Source organism: Bombyx mori, chromosome 6, assembly GCF_030269925.1.
Source record: "Bombyx mori chromosome 6, ASM3026992v2".
Lineage (NCBI taxonomy): Eukaryota > Metazoa > Arthropoda > Insecta > Lepidoptera > Bombycidae > Bombyx > Bombyx mori.
In genome coordinates this window covers 15,734,801-15,756,985 of record NC_085112.1, presented here as the reverse complement: position 1 = coordinate 15,756,985, position 22,185 = coordinate 15,734,801, and the positions used below count along the sequence as shown (strand labels likewise).

Genomic DNA, 22,185 nt, shown 5'->3' with positions numbered 1-22,185 from the left:
TACGTGAAGCAAAAACTTTGTAACCCTTTTTACGAAAATTGCGCGGACGGAGGAGTGTGAAATTTCCCACACTTATAAAGAATCTATAGAAGGAGTGCACAGTGCTACTATTTTTTTAAAATAATGCTTAAAAGATCAATAAAGAAAACATTACACACACTGCCATGTATTTGACACACACACATATGTATATCTAATCTTTGTTTATTGTCAAACTTTAGTTTATGCTTAGTCTGTGGTCAAATTGAAAATAGGTTAATACTGTTTATCTTTAATATTATTTGTCTATAGTGTAGTCTTGACGAAATCTGTGATTATCCCCTCCTTGCGTCGTATTCCTCATTGCTGAGGGTCGTGACCACCCTTTTGTATCACCTTCGCACGCACGATTTTTCTCCATCCATTCTTGTCTCTGGCGGTCTGTGATTATAGAAGTATAATAATTTTAGACAATATAACCATAATAATGTTCAAACTTATGATTTCAATTAACTATATTCGAATTTCGACTACTGCGGGACCACTAGTTATTGTTATTCCCACATTAACTCATTAATATTAATAATCGTATTTTTATTACCCATAAAAAATTATATAAAAGATAATGTCGTTCGTACACTTCACCTAAAAATCCATCGTTGCGACGAAATCTACTATAATTGCCAAGCTACTGAGTTTGTACGATGATAACTATGATAAATGATGTGAAAACAGGGTCCTTATCTACACCAATGTCGATATCTGATGTACATCCGAAAAATGATCCTAAAATCACCTGGTTTAAGGTCGGTAATACTTGGTTCTAATTTATGGCTTCAGTAATTGGGTAGTGTGATAGAAGTGTCAACACGTTCTCTCGTAATTACGACACGTTTGATATTTGAATGTTAATAATTACAAGTCGTGTTTGTGATGTCGCGGTTTTTTGTGGACAAGCCTTGTAGTGTATCTTCAGGGTATATGCAATAGCATAATGCACTTAGATTAAAGCCATCTACCCTCCTTATAGGCTAATACGCGTTCGATTTAGGAGGCTTGATATGGATTGTGGTCTATAGTTATGAATCACTGATTATAAGGTCTTTGAGTACTTACAATTATGTCCTCATTGCGTCCTCAGCGACGATATCTGCAATTGTAGGTTTTAAATATACCATTTACTGGTGGTAGGACCTCTTGTGAGTCCGCACGGGAAGTTCCACCACCCTGCCTATTTCTGCCGTGAAGCAGTAGTGCGTTTTGGTTTGAAGGGCGGGGCAGCCGTTGCATACTGAGACCCTTAGAACTCATATCTTAAGGTGGATGGCGGTATTTACGTTGTAGATGTCAATGGGCTCCAGTAACCACTTAACACCAGGTAGGCTGTGAGATCGTCCAACCATCTATGCAATGACAATAAAATTAAAAAAGTCTCCAGTAATCACTTAACAATAACTTAATTGAGAAATAAAAGAAATGTAGTTACCGATTTAAGACCTTTTCAGATGGAGACATGTGGCACACGTGAAACCATTAAGGCACTAGCGCAAGCCTGTATGAACGAATGATATTAACTGTATGATATTAACTGTATGATATTAACTGTATTCGTGTTTGTTGTAGAAAATGTAGTAATCCCAGATAGATACAACTATGCTGCCTATTTCTGACCAAAGCACTCGGCTTCAAGAACGGAAGGAGCATTATGTGTATCGGCTGTGGTAACCGTTTAATAACGATTGGGCCACAAAACAGCTCGCCAAACTTTACCGAAAAATTGCTTATTATATCAGCTGTCATTCTAAATCCTATTGAAATAAATTGAAGTTATTAGTTAACAGTTTTGAGGAATTAAATGCACCTATGTTTGGTAATGATTTATTATGACTTAGTGCTTGTGAAATTGACGTGGCCATTAGAAAATTAGAATTATCATCAGGTTTTGTTTGCTTCTGTGTTCGTGTTCACATGATAAAATAATATGTAGGATCTAGTTGAAGCTAAAAAGATAATTAGTACAAACAACGACTCATTTCAACAGACAACCATAATTCAATCATTTCATAAAGATGCTTCAAAATTCGAACGAGCGACTTTATAAAATTAATGGATTTTAAATCTATAAAATTCCTAAATGTATATCGGTAACAACGTTCTGACTGATATGATAACGTGTGTGTTTGTATCGATAATACACAAGTTAGTTCGGCTTTTGACATGGGTAGGTACCTAAAATTATCGTTTTATCGAAGGTTTAAGGCGACTTATTTATTTTTGTTTTTAAAAAAAAAAAGTATATTATTATGCTTACTCAAAGATCTCTGAATATGATTACACGTACGTAGACCTTAGTCCAGATATCGTGATACAACCGGGCTTTGGGCCCTTGGCTTATGAAGACGAAGTGCATTTATTACTCGTGGTCTTCCTACTATAGCGTAGTTCATGCAAAATTCAGAATTGGGAAGATACTCGTCGAACTCGGCAAAGAGTTCGACGTGCAATCAAACCTAAGCATCAACCCACTGAGTTTCTCACCGGATCTTCTCAGAGGGTCGTGATTTCGATCCGGTAGTACATCCATTCAATGTTGCTGTTAGCAAATTCCACGCGGCCTAGCTGAAACTGGAAAGGCCTCCGAGTCAATAGTAATTCTATCTTCCTAAGAATAAAAAAAAACTGTCAGTAATTACCAAGTATTTGTACCACGTAGATAAACCGATGCAAAAACAGAATCAGTGCGGTGCCAGATGAAACTAAATTCTAAGAAAAAACGATCAGGTAACCATGTTTATAATGAAAACAAGATACACACAGCTTTAACGATTTATGATAGTATATTTATTGTTTTGTTACGCTATTGAAGAGCCCGTGAAATCACAAGCACTTTAGGTTTATCTATACACCTGTGTTGGACGATATCGCCACAAAACATAATATTGAGGATCATATTAATAGCTATATTATATATTATATATCCATAGTTTGGAGCCGAAATACCGTGTGTTTTGTTCAATAAAAACATTAAGGATTGTGCGTATTTAAAATACAATTTGGGAAATTCTCTTGATGTACCTATATATAGGTATAGGTAGAATGGTATTTCTGACAAACATAAAGAGGAATGGTCTTGCTGATACGGGACGCGTAACCAACGAATAAATAATTTTTTTTTATTGCTTAGATGTGTGGACGAGCTCACAGCTCACCTGATGTTAAGTGGTTACTGGAGCCCATAGACATCTACAACGTAAATGCGCCACCCAACTTGAGATATAAGTTCTAAGGTCTCAGTATAGTTACAACGGCTGCCCCCACCCTTCAAACCGAAACGCATTACTGCTTCACGGCAGAAATAGGCAAGGCGGTGGTACCTACCCGTTCGGACTCACAAGAGGTCCTACCACCAGTAATTACGCAAATTATAAATTTGCGGGTTTTGATTTTTATTACACGATGTTATTCCTTCACCGTGGAAGTCAATCGTTAAATGAAATGATTGCGATATCTCAAACAGAGACGCGGCAATCAGACATAAGCTTACGAGCATATTGCTGTTGCTAAGTTTAAAATATTTGAGAAGCCTCCAAAATTTGAATTGACATATTCAACGAGTCCATTTAGTGCTTAAAATCGGTGAGTGTCTCTCAAATTCAATCCAGGATTTATTCGGGGAAAACTGAGTTTGGAGCACTATTTTTAAATCAATCTACAGGATCGGAATATCCAATCCAAGCAACGTACAGAAATAAGTGTACTTTTTTTCTTTCATAACGTTGAATCTAAAAATTCGAACTTGAGAAGATTAAGATTAAGTTATCAGATAAGATTATATTTAGGGCGCGTTGTAAAAATCAAAATTCCTTATCTACAACGGTGTTACGTTGTAATCGTACCTATCAGTTTTATTTTATTTGATAAATAAGTACATTACATTCTCAAATGGCATAGGAATATCAGGATTGACTTATGACAAACTTTAAACGAAATATAAAATTATATTACAGTAGTTAATGTAATGCGTTACTCGGTCACCGTCCTTCCAGCGAATAAGCCCATAGACAAAGCCCACCGAGTTTCTAGCCGGATCTTCTCAGTGGGTCGCGTTTCCGATCCGGTGGTAGATTCTGCGAAGCACTGCTCCTTCTAGGGCCAGTGTTAGCAACACTTCCGGTTTAAGCCCCGTGAGCTCACCTACGTGTTAGGGTGAAGCTGAAATAGCCTCTCAAGGCTATCAGCATAGGTAGGGAAAACAAAATTGCGTCAATCTCGTGTGTCGCCAAAATTATCGCCATTTTATATGTCCATCGTACGTGCCAGTAGGAAGGATATGACAGCTGTCAATACTACAATTATAAGTTCCGATCTCAGGCTTCAAGGAGAGCAACCGTTTTCATTGTTTTTATGCTTCAGTCATTAGAGAGAGAGAGAGAGAGAGAATACACTTTATTGCACACCAAAACACAATTTACATTCAAAAAAACAATCAAAAAACAGATAAATTTGTACAATAGGCGGTCTTATCGCTAAAAGCGATCTCTTAGCTCGCTCGCTAAGACCGTATAATTTATAGAAATTCTGGAAAATATAAAAAAATATAGCAGGTATGTTGCGGTGTACTATAGATAATACATTATAGAAAATATATACATACAATAAACAAAATATATACCGTTTACATATAATATGAAATATATACTTATTATTATATACCAATATACATACTTACATACAATACATACTAATATACTTACATACACATAATACAATTAGCTCGTCTAGCAGAATAATAATACATCTAAAATTATAAAATGACAAAAGTTAAATGCTCCGCGTAATTTTAATCATAGGCACTCATTACCACTGAAAATACTTTATGAGATCAGTCAGAGGTTGCAATTACTTACGCACATCTGCTTGGTCAGCAATCACTCATGCTGATCGACTAGCGATTTGAATCCACCAAACCGTTGGCCATACTTACCATTGCCAACTTTAATTCCACTGTCTTTTAAGTGACTATTGGAAGCAGATTACTGGTGCCTAGTCGCAATCTGAAATCTCTTGGTGTGCAGGCAGTCGGGGCGATAAGAAAAAAGATAAATATAAATATTGTGTAGACTGACTTGCTACACTATAATAAGCCTCTACTGCTATTAAACGTAAATGAAATATCAGCAGCTCGCAGAGTTAGTAAGCTGAAGTGGCAGTGGGCTGGTCACATATGTCGCAGAACCGATAACCGTTGGGGTAGACGTGTTCTGGAGTGGAGACCGCGAACCGGCAAACGTAGTGTGGGACGCTCTCCTGCTAGATGAAGCGACGACCTGCGCAAGGCAGCTGGCAGTAACTGGATGCGTAGAACCGAAGATCGTGTTCAGTGGCGAGCTTTGGGGGAGGCCTATGTCCAGCAGTGGACTGCCGCAAGCTGATGATGATGATGAAATATCAGCTTCATGTTTCAACATAACCGTTGTAACAATCGTTAAATAATCGTTAATTAAATGAAATTAATTCTGTTCTTAAAACTACACACTACTCGAGTTTTTATATTTATTGCTTAGATGAGTAAACGAGCTAACGGCCTACCTGATGTTAAGTGGTAACCGGAGCCCGTAGACATCTACAACGTAAGTAACACCATCCACCTTGAGATATGAGTTCTAAGGTCTCAGCTTTTACAGTACAGGGCTGCTCCGCCCTTCGAACCAAAACCCATTATTACTTCACGGCAGAAATAGGCAGAGTGGTGACCCGATTTGCCGACTCACAAGATCTCCTACCACCAGTAGAGTGCCATCTATTGTAAATTACTTGTAACTTCTAGGTCAGACACATTCTTTGAAGTTTTTTTTTTTCCTACCTAATCTGATAGCCTTGTGAGGCTATTTCAGCGTAACCTTAACTAGTAGGTGAGCTCACGGGGCTCAAACCGGAGTGATGCTAACACTGGCCCTAGCAAGAGCAGTGCTTCGCAGAATCTACCACCGGATCGGAAACGCGACCCACTGAGAAGAGGGTGAGAAACCGGCGAGAAACTCAGTGGGCTGTGTCTGAGGGTTCTTTGAAGTGCGAACAACTGTATTATAACTTAAACTCAATCGAACGAACATCGCGCGAACGCATTTATGACAAATGTACAAGACTGTAAATACTTTTTATTTTTTTTATGTTCCTTTGAAAGTAAATGAATATATGTTCCACCTGGTAACTCAATAATGGCTAGTCACAGCTGCCCATGCGCATTAGCAACCCTATGAGCCAATGGCGGATCCAGAGGGGGGGTCATGGGGGTCATGACCACCCCCTGAGCTGGTTCCAGGACTTAGGTGGACCACTAATTGAATATAATGATTTTATTTATATATTTTGTCACCATACAGATTTTATGTAACTACATACCTTCAATATTTAATTAATTTAATATAATATAATAACTTTGTATAATGGCAAACGTTTGGGAACGAACGCATCTAAATTTGACTATGTGACCCCCTCCTGGCGCCAAAGCTGGATCCGCCCTTGCTATGAGCTCAACCAAACCGCTACCCCACCGCTAAGAACTACTCCTAAAATTTCATTTAAAGAACCACATGTCGAATTGTATTCACTTTGCGATGACGCTGGGTTCGATCACAACGCATTAATCAGGTCTTGTTCTTACAAACGAAGGCCGACACATTATTCAGGTGGGCCGTATGCTCGTTCGTCTGCCTACAAAGGCGATAAAAAAAAAGTTGCTACTTTCTTTATATCGTCTTGTTACTTTTTTTGACCATCTCTGGCCCTGAAGGCGTGCTACATGTCCAGTTCATTTCCATTTTAAAGTTAAGGCTATTTTGCTGAATATTTACAGTGAAATTTTAAGCTCAATTAGTATGATTCTCACTGTGCGTTAAATCTTCGACCTGCCCCACTATTAATGGCTGACTCGGACACCAGTAATGCCAGGGGAGCAAGCTAAGCCGCTACATCCCACCGCTCAAAGTAAGGACTCTCCTATTTTTTTAGTAAGTTTTTCGTAAATTTTAATAAGAAGACCGTGAGTCGTGACAGTAAATCACGAGTGATATCCGTTATCACATCATTATCACGTATCTAGTGACGTGCTTCCGTTTCTTGTAACACACGCCCGTATCTAAATATGGATTCAAGAATGCGATGATAACGTCTGTATACATCTAACAATAACGGGCCATACGAACGAAGATATATTTATTACCTAACTAGTACGGAATTTCTTCTCACGTGTACATCAGGGTCATGAGCTATTTACACAAGCTACATACCGAATCTAATATTACGAATGTGACCATCTAATAAACCAGCCTCCAGCCTGTGTAGCCGTATCGAGCGATGTAGCCATTTGGGATATTAATGTTGAAAGCAGATTAGTACGATTTTTTTTTATTTCTTAGGTGGGTGGACGAGCTCACGGCCCACCCGGTGTTAAGTGATTACCGGAGCCCATAGACATCTACAACGTAAATGCCGCCACCTACCTTGAGATTTGGGTTCTAAGGTCTCATTTTTTACAGTACAACGGCTGCCCCACCCTAAAAACCGAAACGCATTACTGCTTCACGGCAGAAATAGGCGGGGTGGTGGTACCCGTGCGGACTCACCAGAGGTGCTACCACCAGTGATTACGCAAATTATAATTTTGCAGGTTTGATTTTTATTACACGATGTTATTCCTTCACCGTTGAAGTTAAACATGAACATGAATTACGTATTTCACTAGAAAAATTGGTACCCGCCTGCGGGTTTCTAATACCGGTGCATCGTTAGATACGAATGCACCGTTTGTCTTATCCTTTACGCCACGACGACACAGAATTATAATCATCAATTAATATTTCAAAAGCATTGTGAAAAGATATCACAATTAATTCATGAAAAAAGAATCAAAGATAAGGAAGCAACGTCGATTTGATCGTATAGTGTAAGTGTATCTGTTATTCCATTGCAAGACAGAAATACGTTAATACCAAACGTAACTCGTGATTCCTCTCAACTTACTTTACAACATGCACACTACAGAGTTTCATAAATTTTAAGCAACCTGCCCCCTTGAGGTCTCACACGGCTTGCTCCTTGTCGCACACAAGATGGATGGGCAGAATGTATTCCCGGGGGACCATCGACGCGCGTGTTAACTTCGCTGCCAGTTTACCTGGTTACCGTTGGACAGAAAGAATAGAAAAACGTTACATTTTTTGTTGGCAATAAATATTGACAAAAAACCGAGACATTTTTAGGTATACCTACTGGTGGTTCCCTGGTAGTCGAAATTCGACTATAATTATTTGAAATTATAAGTTTGAACATTATTATCGGTACTATTGTCAAAGATTAATAAACTTCTTAATTACAGATTTTGCCAATACTACACTATAGACAAATAATATTAAAAACAAACAATATTAATCTATTCTCAATTCGACCACAGATTTAAAACAATAACAAAAGTTTGACAATAAACCAAAAGAGTACATATGTAATGTGTGCTGTGTCAAATACATGGTAATGCGTATAATATTTAATTTATTAATTTAATGTATTTTAATGCATAATTTTAAAAAGATGTTAACATTCTGCACTTCTTCTCTATATTCTCTATAAGCGTAGGAAATTTCATACTCCGTCTGCGCAATTTTCTTAAAAAGGGGTACAAATTTTTTGTTACATGTAATTAAAGATTTGATACGTTTATTTTAAACACTCCATAAAATCTTACGATCTCTATAAAATACACCGTTACAAGTTGTTTAAATATTTAATCGACAGCTTAACGGTAGGCAGCGGCTTGGCTCTGTCCTTGGCATTGCTGAAGTCCATGGGCGACGGTAACCACGCACCATCAGGTGTGCCGTATGCTCATCTGCATCTGTATGCATATGCAAATAAAAGCTTTAGTGACACAACGCCGAATGATAACTGTAAAATTCTGAGCTTATTGTGGGCTAATCCCGGCTAAGAGTACCTACTACGCGGCAATCGATCAACTTTGAAAATAGCTAAAATACGATACGATTCCTTTAAACGACTCGTAATATCTGCTGCTGTGACAGAAATAGGAATGCTGGAGGTTCAACATGGTGGTATGGCATAAGCTCGCAGTACAGACTTTCATGAGCAGCATATCCTTCTAAGCTAGGAAGCTGTACGATCTCACGGTCCATCTGGTGCTTCCAAGGTTGCCTGAGCCTATTAACATTAACATAGTTAACGCCGCCACTCACCTTGAGAGACAAGGTTTAAGTCTCAATTCTATAGTGCAACGGCTGCCACATTTTTCAAACTGCAAAGAATTACGGATTCTCAGCAGAAATAGGCGGGGTGATGATACCTACCTGTGCGAGCTGACATAACGCCCTGCTACCAATAAAGACTTTTATCACTCGAAAAAAAGGCCAAACTGCATTTGCTAACGATATATTTTTGGCTACAACAAATTTAGAACGTCTACAAATTGATAAATCATTCAGAGTACTATTGAATTTGCGGTGAGGCTCAAAAACAAAGAGAAGAATACCAATGCATACAATATTCTTCCAGCGACAAATACCCTCACAATCTCGCGGTTCACACGGAGACAAAGCCCGCGTTTGTTCTAAAAGCATCAATAACCAAATATTATAATCGCGTTATCTGCTTACCGAGAGCACGGCGGCGGCGCCTTTCAACGTAATTACGCCAATAAACATCTACCTCGACGTATGAACGTGGGAAAGGATTCAAAGTTTAAGGTTAACAACAGAAATTAATCATGTGCTCATAATTCGTGCTCTTGACTTCATTTCAAGTCAGTAACTTTGATGGCATTCAGGCTACGACTTTCTGGTCGTTCCCTCAATGCTGAGGATCGTGACTGTATGTCAATCTTCTCCACTGGGTCCGGTTCTGCGCCATATGTACCGCTCCCTGTATCTGGCCGCCAGTCGCCTCCTTGAATTGGTCCACCCATCTAGCTGGCGCTCTTCCTCTAGCGCGCTTCTCCTCAGGCTACGTACCCCTCAAAAAATATTTCGATATAGTTAGAAATAAGGCAATTTTCAAACTATCTTATCTTTATTAGGCAACAAAAGGAAGTGTCAACTTTACACAGGTTACTGCTTAGACCTTGGCCTGTCAGAGGTGACAGCTGTCAAAGTGACGTTTAGCAGCTGTCGGCATGACTGAGCGGCGGGTAATTAATTAGCGTCAGACTAATTGATCCAACGTAGCTTTAAATTAAGAGAGATAATGACTTGACTCAATTATTGATTTCACTTATGTTTTTTTTTATGATTTCTAATGAACAGGTTTACAGACTATTTGTAGATAAGTGGCACAGTAAGCAATTTTTTAGTAGAATAAAGCATTTAGTACAATTTTTTGAGAAATAGGTCACTGACCTCTGAGAAATACATCATCTATAAACTCAATACACCAAAATATATACATTTGTTTTATTGGTTAGATGTTAGATAAGTGAACGAGCTAACGGCCTACCTGATCTTAAGTGGTTATCGGGGCCCATAGACATCAACAACGTAAATTCCACCACCCACCTCGAGACGCGTGAGTTCCAAAGTCTCCATTCTTAAAAAACAACGGCTGCCCACCGTGAACGTTGGTGAACTGAAACGCAATACTGCTCACGGCAGAAATAGGCAGATCGGTGGTACCTACCTGTGCACGCCGACAAGAATTCCTATCAACGGTAGGTGCACCATATTAATACGCTTTTATTAGCTTCAGACGTATGTATGTCCCCCTTCAAAACGTCGGATTAACTCGAAATTTTGTATACTTATTAAGGACTGATGACAATTCAATATTAATAAAAACATAAAAAAATATATTTAAAAAATTGAAAATTCAACTAAAAAATGAAAAATAAATTATAGTTTAAAAAAACTAAAAAATACGCTTTTATAGAAAATCCAACTAAAGAATAGAAAATAAATTTTAATAAGCCCCAGGGTTTTTTACATTAAAATCATATATTCTTACACTATTTTTAATTCAAATTTATTAATTTTTTTATTTTATTTTTTAGTAGGATTTTCTATAAGAGCGTATTATTTTAGTTTTTTTAAACTATTATTTTCATAACATCAGCTGTCATTCATCTGTTCTTTCATTCGTAGCTCTCAAGCTTATTAATTTATTAACATGCCGCCAGCTGGTCCGGTAGACTAAACGGATATCTCCGCTACGGCTGCGGTCCATCGGCGACCACTCTCTCCACAAAAGCCCAACAATAAAACCGACTTCATTTCTCAAGCATCCGATAACTGTAACCCACGCGACAGCGCTCTAAACAGTTTTATCTATACAAAGAATGTGCTTGGACACATTAGCGTGGTCTTCTCTTTATCGTCCCTCGAACAATGAAAGCAGAATGACAGGCAATGTCTTCATACAACACAGAAACAATGCTATCATTAGACGTGCTATTAAAAATATTCTGTATCGATCCAATACGATATTAACCTCTGAAAAGTCTTACGTTAGAATCTAAATTAGCGTGGAGCTTGTGAGATGTTTTGAAAATGTCAAATGACGAAAGTGAATGATATCGATGTAGGATTTTAGGCTTTATTAGTTTTTATTAAAGTCAGTTCTGGTTTGGGATTTTCGGTGAAGGCTAGTTTTAATTGAATAACCATATCATAGTGTTGTGACTTGTCTTTTGATTTATAATGGACGTCGCTTGTCCACTTCGGAAGTTTTTTTTTATTTTTATTTTTGTTTTTTTTTTTTGTATAAAAATGTTGACGTCCTAACATGCTCTGCTTTTAAAGTGTAGGTTTTTTTTTGAAGATCATTTTACGGGTTTTATATTTTTTGTGTTTATAATCTGTATTGGTTTAAATGATAATATTATACCTTTTTATAGATGTTTGAGTCTGTAGAGCGGTCAGATAGCGGTAAAAGTGTGCATTGTTTTTTTTTATTTCTTTATAATTAACTTGTGTTTGTAATTTTTTTAATCGACTAAGGCAAATGTAGACGGGTATATCCGATGATATATATTTTTATTAGCATAGACAGCTTCTCCTTCACTTCAACCAGTAGGAATAAGAGAGATAGAGAGAGCATTCTTTATTGTACAAAATACTAAAATACAAAATACAAAAAAGTACAATTATCTTATCCTATCGAGCTATTAAGAGCGATCTCTCTTAAGAGAATAAAAGAGTTTCACAGAAAAATGAGAGTAGTTTCAGTACCGTCGAATAATAGGGATGAAATTAATCAACAATGATCTGATGAATAGCTGGAAAGACGGTTATCATTAAAATCCTTCGACGTGGCTTTACAGCGCGTATTCAGATATTCAGGTAGAAGACTCAAGTCCATTGGTAAAACTATTTATATTCGACTGCAATAGTCACTGGTGGTAGGACCTCTTGTGAGTCCGCACGGGTAGCTAGCACCACCCCGCCTATTTCTGCCGTGAAGCAGTAATGTGTTTCGGTCTGAAGGGTGGGGTAGCCGTTGTAACTATACTGAGATCTTAGAACTTATATCTCAAGGTGGGTGGCGCATTTACGTTGCAGATGTCTACGGGCTCCAGTAACCACTTAACACCAGGTAGACTGTGAGCTCGTCCACCCATCTACGCGATAAAAAAGTGCTGGTTGAAGAAAAAAAGTAGGTAGGCCGTTTCATTCATAGCTCCGCTAGAGGGAGCCGCTGTCACAATATCAGCACTCGAATCGAATTTTTTTTATTGCCCTTGTAGGCAGACGAGCACACGGTCCACCTGATGGTGAGTGGTTACTGTCGCCCATGGACTTCAGCAATGGTAGGGGCAGAGCCAAGCCGCTGCCTACCGCTTAATACTCTCCACAAGCCTCATTTGAAGAAGGATATGTCATAGCGGTCGGGAAACAGCGTGGAGGGGAGCTCATTTCATAGCCGGATGGTAGGTATGGATGGTATATACGACGTAGCATCCCACTTAGAAAGCTGAAAGGACAATGTTCATCACGGAAGTTACAGTGACGTAACTATTCGTACTATAGGTATTTTGAAGTCGCTGTAGCTTAAAGAATAAGACGTCCGGTGCATTCGTGTTGAGCGATATAACGGTGTTCGAATCCCGCAAGTGGGTACCAATTTTTCTAATTAAATACGTACTTAACAAATGTTCACGATTGACTTCCACGGTGAAGGAATAACATCGTGTAATAGAAATGAAACCCTCGAAATTATAATTTACATACCTAATTACTGGATATCTTGTAGGTGATCTTGTAGGTGTAGGTGCTAGGTACCACCAGGTTGCTTATTCCTTCCGTGAAGCAGAATAACAAAAAAGAACCGTGTTTCTGTTTGAAAGATGGGCTCCAGTAACCGCTTAACACTAGGTGGGCCGTGAGCTCGTCCACCCATCTAAGCAATAAAAAATATATAAAAAAATATATCAAAATATTGCTTGTCATTTGTGTTCCGGTTTCAAGGATGGTAGGTACAGCCGTCACGCCGATAACAATCCGGCGAAAAACTCGATAGGCTGTGTCTGTGGGTTAATTTACTCGCCGAGCCCTTCGTCGCAAGCGACGGGTTCGACGAGAACGATGACCGGATTTTTGCAGCATGAGGCTTGGTCCGTGAACCGAAAATAACTTACAGTAGCTTTACGGTAGGTGGCGGCTTGGCTCTGTCCCTGGCATTGCTGACATCTGACAGCTGCGACGGTAACCACTCACCATCAGGTGGGCCTTATGTTCATCTGCCTACAAGGGTCACAAAAAAATCCTTGAATAATGACTTCGACTACCTTTATTAAATATTCTTTAAACTTGAAATGTATTCGCCTTCACATTTCACGCCAATGTGAATTCATGAATTTCTAAGACTTAGGTACAAGTTATTAATATCATAAAAAATAAATATGCACTACAATAACTTAGTTCGAATTGCTGAAATAGCTAGAAATAGCCAGCCAATAAATAGAGGGAAAAAAATGCGAAGTGAATCACGCTTACACTCATTTAAGTTATAATTTAACGGACTCATCGGTTTTATCTGATTGTTTAATAAATCGTTACGTAAACAGAATGACACTTTCACATATAAGTTGTACATTAATTTATTCCACTAGGCCAACTTCCGGGTAGCCCTCAGCAACGAAAAGCCGCGTCGCCCGAAACATCTCTTGTCGGATCCCCCGGATTCACTCTCGGTGCTTTTAGACCCCTCAAGCACCGGTCACCGTCCTGGTCGAACTCGTCGATTACGAAAGTTATACATATAAAAGTTGGATGAGCGAACTAGCCCGTAGACACAGCCCACGGAGCTTCTCGCCGGATCTTCTTAGTGGGTTGCGATTCCGATCCGGTGGTAGACACAGGTGGTTAACAAATTCTCTCAGGTTAAGCCCGTGAGCTCACCTACCCGTCCGGTCGTAGCTGGAATAGCCTCTTAGTAGGGAAAAAGGTAGTCCTTCCTAACTTCAGATTACTTTCCTAATACATATATAACATATACCTACGTACACTTATTTTACAATATGTACGTGAAGTCAAATAACAAGATAACTATTTCACAAGCTCTGCACCCATAAATCATAATACTGCAACCGGACTGCTTCCGTTACTGCGAGAGACAAGGACAGATAAATGCGGCTGCGTACAAGTGAAAGAGACGTCGAACGGCACTCGACAACTTAATTGAAACAAGTGAAGGCTTGTAGTGTTGTGGGATGTGGGTTTAAAATAATGTCGATAGTTTTTTTTAATTTATACATCTGTTAATCCAATCTAACTTCGGCTTCCCTTAACCTTAACCGGATTATAATTATATAACAAATTAAAAATTAAATTAAGAAAATATTTTACCGTGGAAGTAATTTTTCATAGAGGCGAAAGTCAAGGCAATCTCAACATGAAAATGAACAACTTAAACAAATAATTTAGGTCAAGATTTTTCGTAGACATAATTTATCATAGAGGAGATGGAAAATACAGAAGTCCAAACACTCTCTAAATAAAAATATTCTAATTTTAGAAAAAAAAATGGAATTTTAAGAATCTCGGCAACTCTACTATTTCAGAATCTTCACTTTGTACAGAAGGACCTAGAAAAGCTACGATATGGTCGCTTGTCACGAATAATTTCAGATTTTACATCGACAAAAGGAAGAAAGAATAAACGATTAATGTTGTACCGAGCACAATGCGTGCGCCGGTCATCGTTCTCGTCGAATCCGTCGCTTGCGACGAAGGGCTCGGCGAGTACATTAACCAACAAACATAGCCCACTGAGTTTCTCGCCGGGTCTTCTCAGTGGGTCGCGTTTTCGCGTGACAGTAGATTCTGCGAAGCACGGCTCTTGCTAGGGTTCGTGTTAGCAACATCGTTAGATTTGAGCTTTGTGAGCTCACCTACTAGTTAAATACGCTGATATGGTCTCTCTAGACCATCAAATAAGGTAGGAAAAAAAACATTCTAGCTAGTATGACGTGTTTGTCATTAGGTAGCTACAAAATAAAAAAAAATCGTTTAAAATATTCATCGATATACGTCGCCCCCTTCACTAATTCAATGGATGGTTACATTCATAATGCGTTATCCGTTTCTTCTTGAGCATTAACATGTCCAACATCATTAAAATAACCAAGTTCATAAACAACATTAGTCATACGATTATGACTTTTAATCGAACACTGCTAAGGTACATATGGAACGCAGGCGAGAAATTGGCATTTAATATCTTTCAACCCCACACGTTTCGTGTGCTTTTTCATTCGTTTTTCAGTATGGACTCAATTTCTGGTTGTGAATATTTTTAAATAACGATTCCTTGTATCGAATTTACTTCCTTTCGTTATTACGTGTAGGTATTTAGTTTTATTCTCTGGTTTTGGCAAGTCAATACCTATTAATTGAAAGGTGCGATCCAATCTCATGTTTAATTCCGAACTAGGTAAGTTACCCGATAAATTGCCAGGACATAAATAGAGGTGAGTAGATATTTTATAGTTTATGCCTATGTTTTCTAAAATTAATATTTTTTTGATGTAGCAACCTATTAAAATATATAGTGGAAATTGCAAAATGTATTTTTGATTTTGCCAACCGATTTACCATTTCGTTAAATGAGAGATTTTAGTCCGCCGCCGAGCGAAGGACTTATCATAATATTCTTTTTTTTATGGCTTGGTAACGAGACCTTTTGATCTTGACTTAAATGTGTATCTGAATGTATGGATTATAATTATCTTATATCTTTAAACGTGCAACTCTTGTATATAAATAGGTATATATATAATCAGAATCTCGGAAACGACTCCAACGATTTTCATAAAATTTAGTATACAGGGGATTTCGGGGACGATAAATCGATCTAGCTACGATTTATTTTCAAACAATGTTGTTTTATTCCTATTTTCAATAATCAACTTTATCGATAATTTTGATTTTTTCTTTAAATAACCAGTTCATTTTTTTTTTTATTCTGTCAGTAAGATCGAAAAACATTATTCATATTTCATCATTATATCAATATGTAATTCGTATTAAAATATGATTTCTAAAAAACATAATTTATCCAAAAAAAAACCGAGCAAAGCATCGTGGTACTGAGATAAATGAATTAATAATTAAAAAAATATATTAAGCCAAATCTTATGTTTTCTTCTTATAGTCTGGTATAATATGAAAAATGACATGAAGCGAAATGTAATGAAAATTAACATGAGTCTTTAATCAATTGGGATGAAATATAGTCTCAATAAAATGGTGATTATTTACTAAGACCTTAGTGCACCTTTTGGAAGAACGCCCAGTGGCTTTCTTTATTTTCCCACATCTGTGCACTTTCACAGATCCTAAACAGTTAATAAAACACCGTTATTATACATTTAAGCACTAAATTAACAAAATAAAACAATTCACACAACTTCGCTCCTCGTGTTCCTAAAAGAAAGTCAATAATATTCTTACATAAGAAGCAGTGATGAATGATACAGGTACTTGGTTTTTTTTATTGCTTAGATGGGTGGACGAGCTCACAGTCCACCTGGTTGTTAAGTGGTTACTGGAGCCCATAGACATTTACAACGTAAATGCGCCACCCACCTGAGATATAAGTTCCAAGGTCTCAAGTATAGTTACGACAGCTGCCCCACCCTTCAAACCGAAACGCATTACTGCTTCACGGCAGAAATAGGCAGGGTGGTGGTACCTACCCCTGCGGACTCACAAGAGGTCCTACCACCAGTAAAAAGGCAATTATATGTAGGCAGCGGCTGGGCTATGTCTTGGCATAGCTGAAGTCCAGAAGCGACGGTAGGCACTCACCATCAGATGGGGTGTATAATCGATTGCATGAAAGGGAACTAAAAAAAATTGGTATCTTTTCAACCTCGAGCAACGCAAAACCACTCTGCTGTTCTAACCTACGTTATTGCTCGGGACTTGTTGTGTGGGTACATACTTGTGTATGTCCTACCTTGAATTTATCGTTAGCGCGATTCAAGTTTCGCTTCGGATCTGTTCTTTATTTTTTACTGATGACCCAGAGGCCTTTCCGGTTTCACCAGGTCAGGTGGGCGAGCAAAGGCTCAGCCAGGAGGGGTGTGATTTGCTAACAGCTACCTGAGCGCCTCCGAAGAAGACCTAACAACTCAAGAGCCGCTGCTTCACGAATGAATCTATCGGATCGGAATCGCGACCTGCTAAGAAGATCCGTCGAGAAACTCAGCGAGCTGATTCATGGGTTAGGTTGCACGGCGAACTCTTTGTCGAGTTCGACGAGTACGGTTACCGAGGTCCCTAAGCCTGCTCCTAGTGTTAGAGCTGAAGGCGTCTAATGCAAAGGTTATTGGATCTGATGGATCCGTAAGGACGTGGCGGATCTATTCTTTTAATAAAGGCTACAGTTACAATTTTTTTTTTAAGTTAAGCAACAAACGTTCCGATAGAATGTGAAGCAGTAGGTAATGCATTTCGGTTTGAAGGGTAGGTCGGCCGTTGTACTGTAGAAACTAGGACCTTAGACCTCTGGTACTGTAGAAACTGGGACCTTAGACTTCTTGTACTGTAGACCTCTTGAACTGTAGAACTCTTGACTCAGGTAGAGTGGCGGAACTTAGGTACATTGTTGATGTCTATAGGCTCCGGTACCCACTTAACACCAATAAATAACAGCAATAAACTGAGCTATAAAAAGGGCTTTGTAAATGACCCAAATTAGGACTGCCCTAGACTTCGTTGTTTTCTGTAAAAGTAGGTACAATCTCGTCTGAATATGTCTGTCGGTGGGGCCAACGTTTTACAAATAATTAAGAATTCCACATCCTGTCCTAAGTTGGATATGTTTAGGTAAAGACGTTCAGGTTCTGATATCGGGTCTATGGGCTCTGGTAGCTACCTTGGTGCCGGGACATCATAGATGACAAAAATATTTCTCAGTCTTCTTTTCAGGTAATGTAAAACTGGATATTAAGGCGACTCATATGAGATTTAAAAAAATATTGGTGCTCTTGAAGCAATGTACAATTTGAGGCATTTTGCTAAATTAATCGAACCTATAAAAGCTTTTTCATATCAATAATAGCTGCTTTAAAACCTAAACCGTTAGAATTTTAATTTTATCCATCGCTAAGCGTCATATCGTATATGGGGGAACAGCCGCGCTGCCAATGCTAAAAGGCAATCACTCCGGTCTTCGGAATTGAATAATTACTGTTTCAATGACGTCTAAATCTCGTGATTCAGACTCCCAAGACAGGCAGCGTTATCTCATTCTCTTTAATTTATGACCGTGTACCTAACCATGTGTGTTACTCGCTGTAAGGTGTCTTTACAAATAAAAATAAATAACACAATTTTTTCGGAGAATTTGTAGAATCGAAAACCACGAATATTTCCTTTCCCATGCATAACATATAAAAACCGATGCATATGAAACTACATCTTTTAAAAATACATTATGATACATAGAGATCTCTAGTAACAGTACAAAAGAAAATAGCAGCTGTAGGTGACACAATAACAACCAATAATAGAGCGAGCCAATACCAATTCACACCTTGAAATCAATTTAACGTAACGAAGTAAATTAAAGGTCCTTGTAAATGGAACGTCGGGAGTATATTCTGTGCACGGCGAGATAAATAAGAAAAAAAAAAAAGAAAAAAAAGAACTCCATCCAAACGAAGTCTCGCAGCCTCCCAGATTCGCACTATCATCTCGCCGCGGCCAATACAAAGTGAAAAGCGACGTAACACCGCTCTATTGGCCCGACGGAACCCTTAAACCCCTCCCTACCGACAAAACTCCGCCCATCACATACAAAAAGCCACCAGAACGACGCAGCAGCTGCCCAAGATAAAGGCAGCTCAGTATAAAGTCCGGCATCAAAGTAATTGAACAACGTAACTACACGTCGTAACCTTAAAACACTTCTTCCCATTTAAAGTCGCGGCCCTGACGCGCTTATCACGGCTCGTTATCGTTGAGAACGTTCAAGATTCGTGCGTCCTTATCGCGCAACGTGATTCCGCTTATGACGAACAGGGACGACGAATTAAAAATTTAGGTGTCGTTAAGAAAAAAATATGCCGTGCTGCCCGCCGCGGCCAGTGTTCGTCGGTGCGGCTGACGTGCGGGCGTGCAATCGATAACCCGCGCCGCTGAGCTAGCCCGCTCCGCAACCAAACGCACCTACATCCGGGACGTAGTGATGTGCGCGATGTAAACGTATTGTCGCTATCGATAGACGCGGTGATCGTGACAAACATGATGACTATGGACGTCGGGATGTACAACAACCAACAGAACGGGTACGGAGGCGCCGAGTACTATCAGCAGGGGACCGGGTACCAGCCGCCTTACGAGGGCTACCACGAGGGATACTACGAGCCGACGACGCACTACTACGAGCCTTTACTGCCCGGGCAGGCGGCCCACGACCACCCCCCCGCGCCGGTCATAAGCACAGACACGGGACTCTGTTACACGAATTTGGATTACGGTGACCTGCAGCCAAATTACCCTTTACACGCCTTACCGCAGCATCCGATTGAGCCGTTCAAGCACCGGGATGAGGTCCCGAGACCGGAGGAGATGCACTTACACGAGCACAAGCTCGACAACCACTACTTGGAGACGAAATACAACATGCATTTCGTTGATGAGTCCTCCATGCAGTACAACCACTCCGGGTCCCCGCTCTCCTGCGCTGAGTTTGAGCACTACCAGCCCAAAGAGGAGTACGGAGGACTGAGGGAGGGATTCCCTCGTGAAGGAGAGACGATGTCGCATCTTATCCCGAGCGGTCACCAATCCCACCCCTCTCACGCCACTGTGCCGACCTACAAATGGATGCAAGTCAAGAGAAACGTACCCAAACCAACCGGTGAGTTCTACAATGATTTTGTTTTTAGAAAATACTTTTAATTATTTATTTTTCTTATATATTTTTTTTATTTCTTTATTGTTTATACAATATGTTCTTGAGTGAACAAGGCTCAAGCTATTTTATAAGACTAATTAAATGAAAACATCATATCTTCATAATATGATATATATTTAAGGCACATACTAATCTGTTTTATCGGAGTACTTCTTCATAAATCTCACAAATAGATACGTATTAAATATCGAAGCTGAACTAAGCCAAAGTACCATGGGAACATAATTTTGACTTTTCTTCAAAATGGACGAAATTACAATTAGTAATGCAAAAATATTTTGAAATAAGATTTAAAAAAAATATATATATTTAAGTCACTTGTAATTTTACAAAAACAATCACAGGACCGTGACTTTAGTGTGTATTATTAACGACCATATTTATTCAACTGTATCGTAATAATTTTAAATCGAAAAGAATTTGTGATTACAGATACATAGATTCCGTTCACAAAAAAAATTAAAGAAGGCATTTAGAAGTGTTTAAATTATTCGATAATATATTATATACGTATATATTGACGCTTGAAAGGCAAACGTGACTAAGCGACAATGCGTGAACTTTACAGTAGACTAATTCAAAGTTGAAATACCTGAAAAAAATTCTATTTTAACGAATCTAGCTGTAGGATTGAAATGATTTTAATAGACCTAGAAATATATATTTTTTGCGCATCGAATATGGTTATTGCCTATCATTTATGAACAAAGCAGTTATTTTCGTTTAGTCACGTTTGCCTTTCAAGCGTCGATATGTATATATTTTGAGTCTCTGTTATATAACTATTTTATTAATCAGCTGAGATTCGGAGTCAACGATCTCGCGTGACGCGGAATGGATAACTTCGCTTTGGAACGCGGCTTCACAAACATTTCAAATAAAAATACAAAAAAAATATCTTGTACTTTAGATACGTAGTTTTCGTCGGAATGCTCTTCCTTCATGAGGCTTCTATCAGCCAACTTTCATGTAGCACAGCGGCAGGTGTCAAGGGTTGTGTCACTGACCCGCGTCAGTCACTCACTTGAACTCTGTCACTCAATCTGACACTGCGACTGACATAACGGGCAAATAATTTGACGTTTATGAAATGTTAAAACTACGGACGGACGATTTGACATTTCAAAATATTAACTAGTATTTTTTTTTTGTTCGGTGGTTAGTTGTGCGACTCGTGTAAGCCAGCGGTTTCGCGTGACCCTGCCATTGCTGTGGTCATTGGGCGATAATTACTCATCAACTATTAATTAGAACACCAGCTAGTCTTATATGTCAATTAATACGGTTATTTAAATAGAAGTTAACAGGCAGAGAAATATATTAGAAAAATTCATTAATAAATAAAGAAAAAATTTATAAAATAAATAAATATATTAGGTATTTTCATGAGGCCAGAGCCTCAATTGCTTTGGAATACAAATAAAAATACACTTGCATTTTGTTCTCATATATTTTACAATTTTATTTTATTGCTTTCATGGGTGGACGAGCTTACAGCCCACCTGGTGTTAAGTGGTTACTGGAGCCCATAGACATCTACGACGTAAATGCGCCACCCACCTTGAGATATAAGTTCTAAGGTCTCAAGTATAGTTACAACAGCTGCCCCGCCCTTCAAACCGAAACGCATTACTGCTTCGCGGCAGAAATAGGCTGGGCGGTGGTACCTACCCGTGCGGACTCACAAGAGGTCCTACCACCAGTAATAATTTCCCCCATAGACACAGCCCAATGAGTTTCTCGCCGGATCTTCTCAGTGGGTCGTTATTCCGATTCTGTGCTAGA

General features: G+C 38.8%; 1 protein-coding gene across 1 annotated transcript in view; it reads left to right on the top strand.

The window, feature by feature from the left end:
• The first annotated feature begins 19,309 nt into the window (after window positions 1-19,309).
• LOC110386824 (homeobox protein Hox-A1) overlaps window positions 19,310-22,185 on the top strand; it is a 54,338-nt gene continuing 51,462 nt past the window's right edge. Inside the window, exon 1 of the mRNA XM_038011549.2 lies at window positions 19,310-20,343. Coding sequence (XP_037867477.1) covers window positions 19,725-20,343 — 619 coding nt within the window. The 5' untranslated portion in view covers window positions 19,310-19,724. The remainder of the gene's footprint in view (window positions 20,344-22,185) is intronic.